Source organism: Eubalaena glacialis, chromosome 16, assembly GCF_028564815.1.
Source record: "Eubalaena glacialis isolate mEubGla1 chromosome 16, mEubGla1.1.hap2.+ XY, whole genome shotgun sequence".
In the NCBI taxonomy this organism is placed as follows: domain Eukaryota; kingdom Metazoa; phylum Chordata; class Mammalia; order Artiodactyla; family Balaenidae; genus Eubalaena; species Eubalaena glacialis.
Window position 1 is genome coordinate 9,988,243 of NC_083731.1, and position 16,553 is coordinate 10,004,795.

At 38.5% G+C, this 16,553-nt stretch overlaps 1 protein-coding gene across 1 annotated transcript in view; it reads left to right on the plus strand.

Annotated features, from left to right (window-relative positions):
- Positions 1-16,553, plus strand: part of NALCN (sodium leak channel, non-selective) — a 272,041-nt gene that overhangs the window by 197,697 nt on the left and 57,791 nt on the right. The window contains 1 exon segment of the mRNA XM_061170618.1: positions 10,167-10,240. Within this exon segment, the coding sequence (XP_061026601.1) occupies positions 10,167-10,240 (74 nt within the window).

Below are 16,553 nucleotides of genomic sequence, written 5' to 3' on the forward strand. Positions count from 1 at the left end.
CACATAGTTTAAGATACCTGTCCTTCTCTGTAAGCAATGAGCAAACAAAACTGTAACATCTTTAAAGCCATTGTGTGGTTTGCTCAGATCCTAAAGGAAAAAGACAGCAAACAGTGTGGTCCCTCTTTTCCCTTGGGGTGTCCTTCCAAACCCCACAGAAAAGGCGTTCCCAAGTGCCAATACCCACGTCTCTTTCCCTTTCCACTCCCCTACACCCCCGTGGGCATCTTCAAGGGGTCCCCTTTCCTCCTGATTAAAGGATAAACCTGCAGATCTTGAGAGGAGTCTTACTAGTTTCCAAGCAGAAGGGAATCGGGCAGTGGTTTTCTACTCATTTTTTCCCTCTGTGTTATTGGAATTAAACCCTCAATTCCTTAAGTAGAGTGCTTACATAAACTGAGATGTGAACTTGGCTTTCCAGTAACCCTGTTAATAAAAGCAGCTCACTCTGTCCTCAAGTGAATCATCTCATCAACGTCAAGGTTTCCACTGTGGTTGGATCTAAGGACTCTCTCTGTCTCTGACGGACCTCCCTGGTCTTTCTGCCCTGCTGTCTTGGCTGGGGAGCCACTTCTGGGGTCAGAATCTGCCGTGTCTGGGGAACATGAGGGCCCATCACAGAGTCACATCGGCATGAGACAGATGGAGAGATGAGGGCTGTCCCAGTCACCCCCTTGTATCCCTGTACTTCTCAGAACAGTAATCAGAACCCATATGATAAACAAGTGAGGATTTATTTCTCCAACAATAGAGCAATGTCTGCTCTCTCTCTTACCTGTCTCTTTTCTGCTAAACACATAGAAAGTTCCATAGTAAGCCTTCATAATTAATAGCTAACACGTGTACAGAATGAGGAGGAAAACAAAAAAAGTAATTACTGTGTTTTGTTTACCCTTTACATTTCCATAAGTCTTCAACAGTCACTCAGTCATTCAACAAACATTTATGGAACACCTGTTATTCGTCTGGCACTCTTCTGGGCTATGGGAATTCAACAGTGAGTGAGATGTGAACTATGCCCTTTAGAATTTTTTAGTCTAATGGGGAGAAACACGTGTGAATGGATGAAAGTAAAAACTATTACAGGAGCATGAGACAGAACCCCCTAAGTCCTTCCTGCAGGAGAAGGAAGACTGAGCCATAGAGGACAAATTGCTCCAGGCAGGGAGGGAAGCATGTGGAAAACATGGACAGCATGATCTCCTTAATGTAACTGATTGTGAGAAGCAGAATAGAATAGTCATTAAGACCAGTAATACTGATTACATGATGTAGGTTCCAATCCTCATTTATAAACAGAGATAATTCTTATTTTTAAGGTTTGTTGTGAGAATTAAATAATATATGTTAAATGCTTAGCATCGCACCTGGCATGGCATATGATATGTGCCTATCAAACCAGATAAGAAAAGTTACTTTAGGGACTTACCTGACTGTCCAGTGGTTACGACTCGGTGCTTTCACTGCCTGGGCCCGGGGTCAATCCCTGGTTGAGAAACTAAGATCCTGCAAGCTACACGGCACAGCCAAAGAAAAAAGAAAAAAAAAAAAGTTACTTTAATTAAACCATGCCATGAAGTCAGATTCAGCAAATAGACATATTCATCAATGAAGAAAAATTACTTTTACTTAAATTCACCTTCAGATGTAACAGTCTAGTTGAGCACAATATATTAGTTACTGATTTATTTTCCTTATTGTCCGTGAGCCTGATTATTTTTAGTCTGATTTTTGATGATATTTCAGTTGCAACCCCCGTGCCTACCTAGTGTCTTCGCCTCTCAAGAAGTAAATTAAATTGTTCTGGAAAGGTTTACTGTTCACAAAGCCTTGTTGATTGCCATACAGCATTTTATAATTTTCTACGTAATCATAGAGTATTTGATGGTTTGTTCCAGTAACTCCACATGTAGCAAGTTACTCAGCCTGATCTATAATTTCCAGGATGAACGTTAACTCACTTTAAAAACAGAGAATAGCCTGTTTTCATCTTTTGGGCTTTTACTCTTCTGAAAGAATTTTCTAAAATAATAGCTTAGCACCTCTGCAGTGCCATTCAAGACACATCTCTAGGAGAAGAGTGGCAGATGACATGTTACTACCGCTAACCAGAAGCTGTATCGCAAAGATACAAAGTAGTGTGGTCCCAGGGAGGGAAGAAGTGTGTCCATCAAACCCAGTATGAAAACCCTACCACTTCTCTCTTTAGCATACAAATGCTTTAGTAGATAATTGATTGCCCACTTATTCACAGTAATAATGGAGATGCATCATTTAAATGACAACTGTTTTTCCATTTTTATTGATCTTTGCAGTACAGTTTGTGAGCTCAAATTAAAATATGGCTGCATTTATGTGCACAGCCTTCATTTGACAATCATTTCTAGAGGACTTTTATATGCAGTGTGCTGGGTTGTGGGTTAAAAACACATTTTGCTGCTTTCAACTAACACGAGAGTAGGAATTCCCTAGCAATGATTTTTTTTTCAGAATATTTAATTGTGTGATCATTTTTAGTTTGGAATTATATGTCATTTGTTTGCATTCCTTAGGTGCACATTTATTGGGGGTCAAAAGTAAATCAGTCTAGGATTAAGCATCTTTTATACACAATATAGAAGGCTTTTGATCAAGTGTTTTCGGTACCGTCTCCAAAACAGGTCTGGGAGAGCTGAGGTTGCAGCTAAACCTGTCTTTGAAATTTACACTTTGCTCTACTTTTTAAACATGCTTCCCCTTTGAGTATAGTCATACTTATAAACTGTATTTTCCATTAAGTCTCAGTATGTTAATGGTTGGTGCTTCTGCTGACATTCTTGTTCTTCGGATCTGAAGTTCAAATACAATTGAATTGTAATTGGAGACCAATAGCTGCTCCTTGTACTATCAGAGTACCATGGATTTTAAATTCACAAACAGCTGCTTGGTTCAAAGCATCTGGCATTTTTCTCCCAGAATCATAAATCCACTCATCTTTTTTAAATCTCTGCAGATTTTCAGTCTTTGTCTTTCTGTTTATAACCACGAAGTCATTTTGTTTTTTGCTTATATAATCTAAATCTCCCTAGCATGTATTGTATTGTATTACCAGTTAGCACTATATATAAACATCTCTAATATTTTTCTGTAATGGAAGATAATGTTGTCCCCTAATGCTTTGCCTCATCAGTTATTATACTAGTTTAGCTGAGATATAAGTTGTTAGAGATTTGACCAACTCTGCAATGACAAGCATTAGTGACTAAAGCACAGTCATAAAATTCAAGTGCCAAAAAGCCAAGCCAATGAAGTTTCCAATCATTTAGTTTCTAGTTTTACAAGACTGTCCTGTATCTCAAGTGAATAGAGGCATTTCAAAGTAAGCAGTCCTCCTTTGTAATTTTTACCTGCTTCACATCTGTTATTTTAAGGATTCACTTCATAAGAAAAAAAAAAAAAAAGGTAGAACACAGAGAGCTATCTTTTAATATTAAGAAATTTATTCATTCTTTCAATATATTTCAGAAATGAACTCTGCACAGTGCTAGACTGGAGGAAAATGTAGTGGACAAGGAATGCACCATCCTATTCCTGGATCATATGGAGCTTATGATCTAGTGGAATTCACAGAAAGACAAAAAGATGTTTCACACGCAGAGCAGGGACTGACATGTATGGGGTGCCCTGGACCCCAAAGGAAGAGTAAAGATTTGGGAGGTGTGTGTGTGTGTGTGTGCACATGTCTGCACATGTGCCTGTACACGTACATCTTTATATATTTTTTTAACTTTCCTGCCTGATATTTTCTCAGGATTCAGAATTTATGATGTTGAAATAACTTAAGATCAGAAATCTTGACCCATCATCTAAAACTCCCTTTTTACAAAAGTCACATTCTAAGACATATTTCAAACCTTCCTAACACACTAATACAATGGTATTCACCTTTATATACATTGTAATAGGACTATTTTAATCTTGCTGCCACCAACACTAATCACGTTTTTAAGATTCTTTCTTTCTAAGCATAATGTCAATTCTGCAAAAAGTTTATTTTAGGGAAACATCTTGCCATGCACAGGATCTGTCGTATGCACTTTGGGATTAATTTTCAGTCCACAGGTGCATGAAAAATTCAAATACAGATAAATGAGTTACCACCTTCAACCTGTGTAATTTTAAGTAATTGCTCAGTTCCAATTACTGTGTTTTATGTGGGAGACTTATTCAATAAAGTGGCTCGTTATAATAATTACACTATACCTTTCCAGCAGAAATGACATTCATCAAGCCTTGTTCACTGGACCATGATTTGGGGCTTAATGGTCATATGTTTTTATAAATTCTCTCCCACTTAATATCAATCTGTTAATATTTTCAAAGTGAGAAAAGAAAAATAAGGCCTCTCAAACTTTTTCCCACTTAGCAACAAAAATGTATTGTTAACAACTCCAAATCAGAAAAGTTAGTTGAATATTTATAATGTTTGTGGCTTTCTTTCTCAAATAAATATTAATGGCTTCATTTTGAAGGTCACTAGAGTGATGGTTCTTTAGATCTAAGCATGGAGCATCCCAAAGGAATCTAATATTCCCTGATAGGTTTGTGGTTACTCCCAGGTGATTGAGTTAATTGAATTAATGTTCTGGTTAACTAAAAGTTGTGATGGATCCCTGATTTTAAGCATTCAATAAATGTAAACTATAAATCCTATAAACCATCCTGGCTGTAATGGGTTAGAAAGGTCATTGATCTCTTTTCATGCTTCAGCGTTGTTATTCTGAAAATCAGTTATGGATATATAGAACGAAGAAAAAAAATTGGCTAGTTTAGATTTTGTGTTAGGCGTTGGGAGAAGCAAGAGCATGTTATATGTTCAAACCAAATCTTCCAAGTCAAGCAGACAATGTTTTATTACAGTATAGCTTGGAAAATTCCTTTTTTATACTTCTTTTTTTTAATACTGCTTTTTAAAATACTTTTAAAGTACTGTGACATTTTACATAGACATCATGATGTAGTGAAAAGCTATACAATCCAGAACTCTAATCATAATTCTGCAATTTATTATCTGGGTAACCTTAGACAACCTAATTTCTATGAACCTCAGATTTCCCATCTGTAAAAAAGAGATAATAATACTACCTATGAAGATTAATTTGAAGATTAAGTTTAAAATGTGTAATATAGTACCTCAACACATGATCAAACAGCCGAGGAAATGAATAAGGATTTAGAGGATTTGAAATATACAGTTTACCCGTTTCATGTTATGGCCATTTATACAATTCTTCATTCAATGACTAAAGAATATACATTCTGATTCAAGAACACATGAATGATTTATAGAACATGACCACTTACTACACCACAAAGGAATTCTGAATATAAACCAAATCAGTATCTTAGAGAAGGAATTATTTGACCAACATAAAATTAGAAACCAAATAACAACCACAAAAATCACCTACACATTAAAACATTTTAAAACCACTTCCAAATAACTGAGGGAGTATAGAAGACACCACAATGGAAATAAAAAGTATCTAGAACTGAAAAATAATGAACATAATATATATCAAACTTATGAGAAGTAGCTAAAGGCATTTTTAGAGGGAAAATCATAGCCTTGAATGCATATTTAATAAAGGAATAAATGTTGACATTAATCTTCCAAGTATTCAACTCAGGTAATTAGGAAAATATCAACCAACAAAACACTAAAACAGCAGGAAGAAAGAGATAATAAAGATAAAAGCGGATTTTTTTCTCTGAATTAAACATTTTGCAAATTACGTTTGTAATTAAATCTAAATGCCTTTTGGTGTGACATGTCTTATTTTCTGTGAACTTTTGTCACTGCTTTATCTTAGCTCAGGCAAATGCATCACTGCAAAATGCCATCACTTGCTCCATTTCATTAATAATGCTTAACATATGTGTACTTCTTTTGCAAAGGGAAAGTTTTATGAAGCAGTTTATTGATCGCCAGCAACAGGACACTTGCTGCCTCTTAGGGGCTCTATCCTCATGACCTCATCTGAACCTAATTGCCTTCCAAAGGCTCCTCTCCTAATATCATCACATTGGGGTTAGGGCTTCAACATATGAATTTTGGGGGGACACAGACATTCAGTCAATAACACACGGTACTGTAGGGAAGAAGCCAAGGTTAGCTGCAGGGCATCAAGTGTTTCTGGGGACAGGCAAACACCCTCTTCCCTCTACACTAAAGAAAAACGTCCAGGGGACTTCCCTGGCAGTCCAGTGGTTAAGACTGCATGCTCCCAATGCAGGGGGCCCAGGTTCAATCCCTGGTCAGGGAACTAAGATCCCACATACCTCAACTAAGCCCATGTGCCACAACTAGAGAAGCCCGTGGCCAAAAATAAATTAATTAATTAAAGAAAAAGAAAAACATCCAGGAGTGGAATCAAAAATAACAAGAGTGATAAAGGAAAGAGCAGATCCAGATAAAATTGGTAGTGTCAGGGGGGGAGTGAAAACAGAGCCAGGAAATCCCAGAAAGCAAGCTGCCACATTTGATCCCTGTATTCTAACAGAAGAGGAAGCTCTGAAGTTAGGAGAGAAATATTGGAAATGCAGGAAAACAAATTTTGCATGAAAATGAGCAACCGAAAATCATCAAAGTCAAGTTCCCTACAAAAGTTACAAGAAAAAGAGAATCAGGAAGGGAATGCTATCCTATAGACAGGTAAAGAAGCAAGCATGTATCTTGCCTTCTCCTTATGAATTGAACTACTGAGTAACCAAATAATACACGTGGGGAGGTGCCTCATTATAAAAGTAATCCAACTAATAAATGAAAAAGAAATGACAATTTTACAAACTGGGTGAATCAGTCATCTAAGCAACGAATATCAATACTGTTAACATCACAAAAAGAGGGACAACCAGACATGATGTGCATTCTGATCAAACCTGAGTGTGATGAAACTCAGAATCCAGTTGCCAATTTGCAGAAAGTACAGAGGACAGAAGAACATGGTGAACTATACCATGAATGTACACTTAGCAAAATCCAGGCTCCAGGAAGCTATGGATCAAATGGCCCAGGGTCTTCAACTGTAAGGGGGAAAAAAAGAGGAACCTGTAGATTAAAACACCTAAAGGCAGTGCCAGAAAATTGACTAGACCCCTCCTTTGCTATGCCCTTCAGCTCCAATGTATTCAACCACAGATAACTCTATGCAAAACGATTTGAACTTCCAGGGTCTTGAATTCCATGTTCAAGTGCACAATTCTGGGACAATCTTTTAAATTAAAATTTTAAGACTTAAAAAAAAATCACTTATGTTTTGTTTGAACATTTAAATTTAATGTATTTGTTTTTGATTATTAATTCAGTCACAGAACAGTTATCTTGTGGAGCTGAATGTATCAGGTTTACAAATATAAAATCACCCAAAGAAAGAGGCTTTTCAACTAATCTTTTATTTTTTTCAATTCAAATGCTATGTAAATATGTCACCCATACCCTTCTTTTTAAGTCCTGCATTTCTGATAGGTTTATATCCAGAATGAACAGTTACACCTTTCATAAGCTGTAATTCCTTAAGTGCTTTGATCATTATTTCAGGTCCTGTCAGTATCTTCTGGAGCCAGAAGAGGGCACTGCAGAGCAGTGTAGCTGGTGCTGTCGGCTGAAAGATCTGAGCGAAGCTTTACTAAAGAAATAGGAGAACTAGATAGTCACTACAGGCCTTCTTTATTTACCAGCAGAAAGAACAGTTTCTAAATACACATCAAGGCTATCAAATACAGGTAGGTAGGTAGATAGATTAGGTAGATAGATAGCTATAGATATCTCCTTTCTTCTTTCAAGAATATCCCAAACCTGAACTGAAGTTATTCTATTATGGTGTTTATTCTTCTACTTATTCTGTTGTTAGTTACAAAAGCAGTTTTCAAGGACTCCTTGGTACAGATTAATAGCATATTCTGTTTTACCTGGTTCAAGTTTAGGACAAAGGAGATTTGGAAGCCCTTTAGAAACCATGTGCAGTGCAAGAAGTAATTTGGAAACAATACAACACATGTTGTCCCCAGTGTCTGCAAAGGTTTTTCCCAACGTGAAGAACACTGTTTTAAGTGCCAGCTGCCCAATTACAGGGGCAGAAGCCGGGTGATTGAGTTCAGACCATCACCTTACACTAGGGGAAAGACGGCTAAGGCCTGTCTTTGTCCTTTGAAGATGAAGCAAGTGTGGGATCCACAGTTCTCTCCTGAAACTTGCCTTCCCGGGGCCTCTGTAGCCTGGGCCCTTTCATAACTGGTGAGCACTTTCAGCTGAGTCTTCTGTCTCCAAAGTGACTCTAAACAATGTTCCTCAGGAGATGTGCTGTCACCTCAGGGAGGTTCAATCAACGCACAAAGTCACTCGTCAGCAGAGGAGAGAAGATGTAAGAAAGTTTCATGATTCAATCATGGTAAACAGCCTTTTGTGTGTTACCCTGAAAATATAATTTCAAAAAAAAAAATGACTTCCACTCTTGTTTCCTTATCTACACATTAATTTATTCTTCCAAGAGTTCTAGTGAATAATGAAACCAGCTCAGGTTTTCATTATTGGAAAAAAAAGAGTGTACCGCCTCTCCTCGCATGAGGGAAATTGCCAGTGTGTGCAGTGATCCTTCCCTTCATTACAGATTTGCTGTGAAATAGGAAAGTTCTCTTGCTAGTGATGATGCTATGTAGGTTGTCAGCTGTGGTGTGATGACCAGCTCTTTCCCAGCTCTGGCAATATGGCCACATGGGTTGACATTATAGCATTCGTTTATAGGTTTGTTTGCAGATTGGAGCTCTGTGACTTTGTACCTCAAGTTACCCATCTCTTGTTCAAGAGAAACTGGATGGTCTATTTTTTCTGAATACAGAGTTATTCTGTCTGCTGCTTGATTTTCCTCCCTCAACTTTGTTTGAAAGTGTTTCCTCCATTCTCCTTGCTTAAAGGACCGCCTAGCTCAGCACTTGCACAGGTAATTTGTGCCAAGTTAATCTGCCCTGTGCACATTTCCAGCTTTAGTCCTTCACCCACTGCTTCCTTCGCTTGTAGAAATCCTAACTATCCTTCAAGGCCCAATACGACTTCTTCTTCAATCAAGTCTTTGCTAACTATTTGAGACACACCTAGTTCTCCCCGACCCAGAGCCCTACAGCCCCCCTTATCTTTTCTATGGTGCATAACACCTAGTATTTTACTAGCTACTGTACCCTGCTTTTTACTGATAATCTCATGACTCTCCAATAGTCACTAAAATCATACTAAGTGCTCAGGAAATCTAGTCTAATCTATTGATCAAAATGAACGGGACATTGTCCAAGTATCTGAGGTCTGCAGCTACACTTCCTAGTTATTGAATCTTCCCAGGCTGGTGTTGTCTCTCTCTTCTTTCTCTGCCCTTTTCCTGCCCACCCTGGATCCCTGTACACCTGTCACCAATCTTACTTCTGTAACTATCAAGCAGGACAGAGCTGAGTCTGCGGAGTGTATCTTCTGGTTTGTAGCCAGCCTCCAGGATTTTTTTTCTTAGTCCTTTTTCCTGGGTTAATTTCATCGTCACCAAGGAGGAAGAAACCTTGAAAGTTTGTCTCATTTGTCTCTATGTCTATAGGCAAAACAATTCTTAAACTTATCATTCAGATTAGTATTGGGTCCCAGAATCAGATGTAATGTGGATTAGACAACATTTTACTAAACGCTGAACGACAGCAATAAGGGTCCAGTAGTCATTGCAACATTAAATTCTTTGGAAACTGAAAACCCTGTTCGGATGTAAGGAGACATTACTACCAGTGAGCATAGCCAGCGTGTCGCCCCCAAAGCTGTGACACGTGGCCTCACAAGCTTGTTTGCAGTTCTATTCAAATAAAAGTAAAGATAGAAATTAAAATTAAATGATAGAATCAATCATATGATGAAAAAATTCATGTGTATTGTTTTCATAGTGTTATCTGTTTTGTGTGTGTAATGATTTGTCAGTATATTTCCCCTTTACACTCTTTTTTTTTTTTTAACATCTTTATTGGAGTATAATTGCTTTACAATGGTGTGTTAGTTTCTGCTGTATAACAAAGTGAATCAGCTGTACGTATACATATATCCCCATATCTCCTTCCTCTCCCCTTTACATTCTGAAACTAAAGTCACACTCATGATTTTACAGCTTCGCAAGTCTGTCTTCAGCATCAGGGCAAGGAACCTTCTAGAAAAGGAGACCGCAGTCACTAAAATTTTAAGGTAACATCGTTTAACACTGATACATATTTAAATACAAATAGGATTAAGTTAAGCAAAAAGGAGCTTTTTTTAAAATAATGAACTAATTTTCTGAGTATCAATATATACTTTCTGCTACAGAGTAAGTTTGTGTAACTATGTACTTAAAAATAATGTCAAACACATCATTAACGTCTCTCCTGCAAAAGTAATATTTTATTAACTCAATCAGCCGTTTTTTCTTTCATGTACTTAGACATAAATTATAAGTATAAACATTTACAGAAAGATGAAAATAACTTTTATTTTTACAGATTTTGTCTTTTGTGATCTCTAAAAGACAAATCACAATCTAAGGCAAAAATGGTAAAAGGGAAAGCTTTTTAATTTATTAAAAATAAATGTATTTAAAATCTATAAGAATCAAAAGCATATCCATTTTAGAATGCTTATAAAAACACATAATTTTAATGCTACTTTCTAAAATCTGCCTTGAAGTATCAGAAAGGAAAATTAAGCTAGCTACTTAAGGGTATTTTATAAGACTATGTTTTAATATAAAGTAACATGATCATTATAAAAATGCATAAGTATTTGGAATATAATTTATTGGTTCCTGTATTACATAGACATGTATAAGAAATACACCTAAATATTGGAGCTGGAGGTGGAATGACTGACAAGGTGAATAGATAAATTCATGGTAGGAAGCCCTGTCCAAACTGTACTAAAGGGAAGGAGTTTGATTCTCTTCTACTCCACCTGAGTTATTAAGAGTAGTCATGAAAGCATTTTGCCAGAATCTCTATAACTTGGATAACTGGAATGAGGAAATAAGGCTAATAGATATGATTTGAGAAACTATTTTGACTTTGTAACATTACCTGAAATTTGTATGCCAGAAACAATCCTAACTCATCGAGACAGGATTCTGTGTATTTATTCTTTATGTTGGCTGACGATTCATGCATACAGTTGAGTGTGTGTTGGAGTCCCTTCTATGAGATGAGAATAAATATTTCTGGGGCTTAGATATTATCACCGAAGAATATGATGGGATGAAACTGAAAGGTCTCATTGAAATAGAGAAAGGAAAGCTTCTAAGCAAATATAACCACCTGTGAACCAACTTCAGTTTGCCTCCAACTGGCTCAATCCTGGCGTTACCATCAGATAATACCACGAGGCTGGCCTCAAACACTACGTGGTCCTCCAGGTTCTTTACCCAGCTGGAATTGTACTAGACACGTTCATGGCACAGTCAGTCCCTAGGGTCTTGAAGACTCTCCCTGCTCACACAAAACAGGTCATGGGCTGGATGCTGGATTTCTGGTTCACCCCCAGGAACCAGAAACCACCCACGAGGAGATCCTAATATCCAGAGTCTACCTGCCAAATTAGGAATCAAGTGACCCCACTGACCTGCCCAGAATAAGTTTCCAGAAGGTGCCCTAGAGGTTCCCAGAGACCTTCAGAGCAGAGGCAGACAGGGACCCTTGGAAGGAGGTGACCTCCATACACCCCCGTTCCTGTGAACTCTTTCTTAAACTTGCTCTTCCACTTTCCCTTTTCCACCACCTTTCCTACTCACCTTCTCCCAGTTTACAAAAGAAAGGTGGTGCTCCCATCCACCCAAAAGAAAGGTGAAGCCCTAGGGTGCACTGATCTGAGAGGTCTGGTCCTCTGGGTGGCCGGACACAGGGGCTGTTCCCGCGTGGCTCTCCCAGAGCGAGGGCCCCATCGGCAGCCCCTTACTGTCCATCCAAGCGACAGATCTGTGGAAAACTTCCTTCCAAGAATTCATCTGCCTTAGAGTTAGGCCTTAGCAATACATGGATGTCACAAGGGCCTGTGTTAACATGTTATTTGAATTGAAAAAGAACAATCAGACTTCTGACAGATTCGCTGATTGGTTTGGCAATAAAAACGAACTTTGTGGGTATGCAGGGTCACAACATTGAATGGATTGGATGGATGAGACTCCCCAGTATTTTCTCAGAGTTATATTAAAGCACATATACAATAATGCTAGAAAGTACATCCTTTACTGCTAATTGACATTATGAGTGGAACATTTAGTTGTTGATATTTAAAAGTACAGAAGTGGTTTTAAAAAGAGAAAATTTATAAATACCTGAGCAGAAACAACAACAACAACTAAAAGAGAAAAAAAAAGAGAGGAGAAGAGAAATTAAAAAGAAAAGGAAAACATTTACAGTCACCTGGGGCCAATGGTTCAAATAGCCCTACACAAATTGGAGAGAAAGGAAGGTTTCCAGCACTCTCCCAGGGTCTCTGTGCTCTCACCGACCCTCTCCTCCCCCAGGCCTCCCCTTTCTCTCTGTTAAGGAAGTTCTGCCAGGTGACTTAGAAGCGGAAAGACAAATACTATATGATGTCACTTACATGTGGAATCTAAAAAAAAAGTCAAACTCCTAGAAACAGAGAGGAGATTGGGGATTGCCAGGGGCTGGGAGGTAGGAGAGATGAGGGGATGTTGGTCAAAGGATACACGTTTCCAGTTTTAAGTTCTGGGGATCTAATGTCCATCATGGTGACTGAAGTTAGTAATATTGGATTGTATACTTAAAATTTGCTAAGAGAGTAGATCTTGTGTGCTTACCACATACACACACACACACACACACACACAAACACAAAAACAGTACAAAAAACAGTAACTGAGGAGATGGACGTGTTAATTAACTTTATTGTGGTACTCATTTCACAATATATATGAATATCAAATCGTGTTTTACACCTTAAATGTACGCAATGTTATTTGTCAGTTATACCTCAATAAAGCTGGGGGAGAAGTCGCCTCTCCCTTGACCATCTGCATTTTGAAAGGAGGCTTTGAAAGAAGGAAAGAACTTTAAGACCAGGAGGTGCAGACTCGATATCTTAATAGATGGGGCTGCCTTGATACAAAAGGGAGGTCCGATGGAGACTTGTTTCTGTCACTCTTGATTTTCCTAAGTGTTTTGTTTTCATAGACTTATAGTCTTTAGTTTCATCTAAGAGGTTCCTCCCCAGGGAGGCATGGAAAGAAGACCTGAGCTGGAACGTTTGGGCAAGTCCATCACTGGTGGGCATTAGTCACATATTAGTGTCTTAGAAATAACTTTTTTAAAAATAACAAATATTTGGGGAAAATAATACAAGACACATCCCAGATGTAAGGTATCTGGAGGACTGTTGTATAAACAGGGAAATTATTTAAATTTAAAGTTTGGAGGAGATGATCTTCAGGGTCCCCCAGGTGGTACACAGGATACTGGACTTAGTGTTAGGAGGCCTGGACCAGCGTCTGGCTCTGCTCTTCTATAACCTTAAGCTACTCACTTATCTGAGCCTCCGTGTTCTCATCTGCCTTTGTGGTGGAGACTGCCCCAAAAGGTCATCTGAATTATCTGTTGATGAAGCAAAGTGAAATGTTAATACTTATTATGTGAGGGAAACCACCAGTCCAGCGGTCTTAATAATGTCTCAGAAGGGATAGGTCAGGGGTGGATATTCATAAGGTTGGGGGTTTGGGTTTAAGTGTTTTTAGTGGAGAGGTCTGGTTGAGATTGGGCAGAATTCTTCATATAAGAGTTTAGGTCATTTTGCAATATGTACGAATACTGAATCATTATGTCGTATACCTGAAACTAATGTTATATGTCAGTTACACCTCAACTTAAAAAAATGGAGTTTAGGACTCTTCAGGATATACAAGTAACAAGTACTTGTTATTATCGACAGGTAACCATTACTATTCGGGGGAGGGCAGCACCCAGGGTGGGGGATGAGGAAGAGGTGCACACCTTCATCTCTCCATTGCCTTCAACGCTCTTTCCACCCTCTATGGCATGACAGTTCAGTCATCAGCTATTGAGATGGAGTTTGCACTTCTGATTTTCACTTACCTTCTTGATTTGGGGTGATTCTGAGAAGAGGGAAAATAAATGGTGACTCTGGGCTGCCATCTCTACTCCAGAAATCTGTTCTATTCTCTGCCTTTTGAATTTTTAACCATATATATGTATTACCTTTAAAAAATAAATACAACTAATTTTTAGAAACAGCATTCTTAAAATATTTAGGATTGATGCCTACCTGGGCAGTGTCTTGGCCCGAGTCTTGATGAGAACCAGTTAATCTGACGTGACTGGTTTGTCCAGTTGATGACCTGTTGTCTAGAGAAAGGAAATGGCCCATTAGTCTGTAGTTCGGATGAGTGGATTTTTGGAGAGTTCCTGAAGCTAACAATGAAATTACTTATGGTTAAGGCCTTAAATTCCTGGACATTCACTTCCTGGAATGAATATTCAAGTCATGTTGATGGAGAGGTCTTGATTCTTAGTATTGATAATTAAGCTGTGGGGTTACCAGGGGTCTCAATTCTCAGGGGACCCACATTTCCAAATATCCATCTTTCATTTGAAACAGGGTCGGCATTATTCCAGCGAAGAGTGTGCTATATACCTCCCTATGAACAGGAAGTTCAAGTCCACAAATGATTTCTACACATAATCATGTTTAATTTGTATTCTTCTACTTATTTTTTGAAATTAATTGTCTGCTTTGAAAATTGAAATGAACTTCTGGATATATATGGGAACACTTTTGATGAGAAACAAAAGTAGGGCATTTTTACAGAACTTGAGAATAGTGTCTCAAGCTTAAATGCAGGTGACTCATTTGGCACTAATGGGCCAGACTTATCTGGAGAGCATTGTGAGAGAGGGGACAGCCCACCACCTAAATGATAAAATCCAGGGTTGCTATTAAATTCACTCTTATTTTGACTTCATCTACACCATTCAGCTCCACTAAAGAAAGCTTCCTTCAAAACGCAGTGACCTTTACACCACATCAGATGAAATCAAAACAAAGAGCGGTGCGTTTCATCACTCCCTCTACTGAGATTTCTCTAATTTGAGCCCTGAAATTGAACAAAAATACATTATCATTCCTGCTAGGCTGAATACATAGAGAAATGTCAGAATATAATAATTAAACATTTTACATTATTTTAGAAAGTGCCATCCTTTTGTAGTTTGCCATCAGCATCTCATTAGCTAGGATGGATCTTTATAACCTTTTTGAATGCTCAGTCTGGTATGATATTTGTATTCTGATATTTGGATCTATGACATAATTTTCCTTGCCACACACTTAATTAATAATTTTTTGAATTTAGTTGAATGCTACTTACTATTTAAAAATTAAATATATATAATGACATATGTTTGGTGAGTTTTTCTCATCATTTTAAGAGAGTCATCTTTATTGATTACAAATACGTATATTTCTGGACTGGAATTTTGTGCCCTTCTTGACACTGACCTACAAAGGGCACCTCTTTCCTGTCCCAGGTCCAGTCACATAGAATGTGCTGTGTCGGTGTAGTAGAAATGGAAAGAGGACAGGATTTGCAGCCAACCACACTTGGCTTTAAGTCCCCTCAGTAGCAGTGACTCTTGGGAAGGCTCAGCTTCTCCATCTGCCAAGTAGGGCTATAGGTGACCTCATAGGAGTTAAGTGAGCATGTGTATCAAGTACGCACTTGGCAACTCAGTAGCCAAACTGAGTTATAATTCTGGCTCCATCACTTCGTGGATGTTTAACATTGGGCAAGTTACTTAATGTCTCTGCACCTGCGTTTTCTCATCTGTTAAATGGGATCTATAAATTTATAACCCCTGCCTTATAGGAGAGGATTGAACGAGTTGGTATCTGTAGGTGAGTTTTCATTATTGGCAATAAGTTAGGGGAGACCCACAGTTGCCCCTGAGAGGCAGGCAATTGATAGTTACCTTTGCCTGAAGGGCGTGGTGCAGAATCTCCACTGTTGCCCAGAAAAGACTAGATCTGAGGGGCATAAAATGCTTTTGATACATTGGTGTACTCTTTTTCCAGGTTGATTCCAAGGTTCTTGCTTACCCAGCTGGAAGCAGTCTATCTGCTGCAGCTTTACACTCAGTTAAGCCTTGCTAGGCTGGCTAACATCTTCGAGGTATCATCAGATCATTTGTTTAAATCATTTGCTGGATGTTTATTGGTGGATATAGTCCCGAACTAACAACATAGATTCCTCAGCCAAGGTTGGCATCCCCAATGGCTGGCGGGAAGTCCTGGGCTTGGAGAACTGTGATTGTCATAGTGCCCTAAGGGCAGCTGTCAAGTTCTCCATTCTGCTCGGCTGCTCCAGGAAATCAAACAGTCCTATCTCAGAAGCGGGAAGCCTACATAGGCTTTGGCAGGAAGCCTAGTCAAACAGGTAGAGACCAGCATCTCTCAGGGACAACCAGCAAAGGGAGAGGTGCAGGGTGGTCACAGGTGTTGG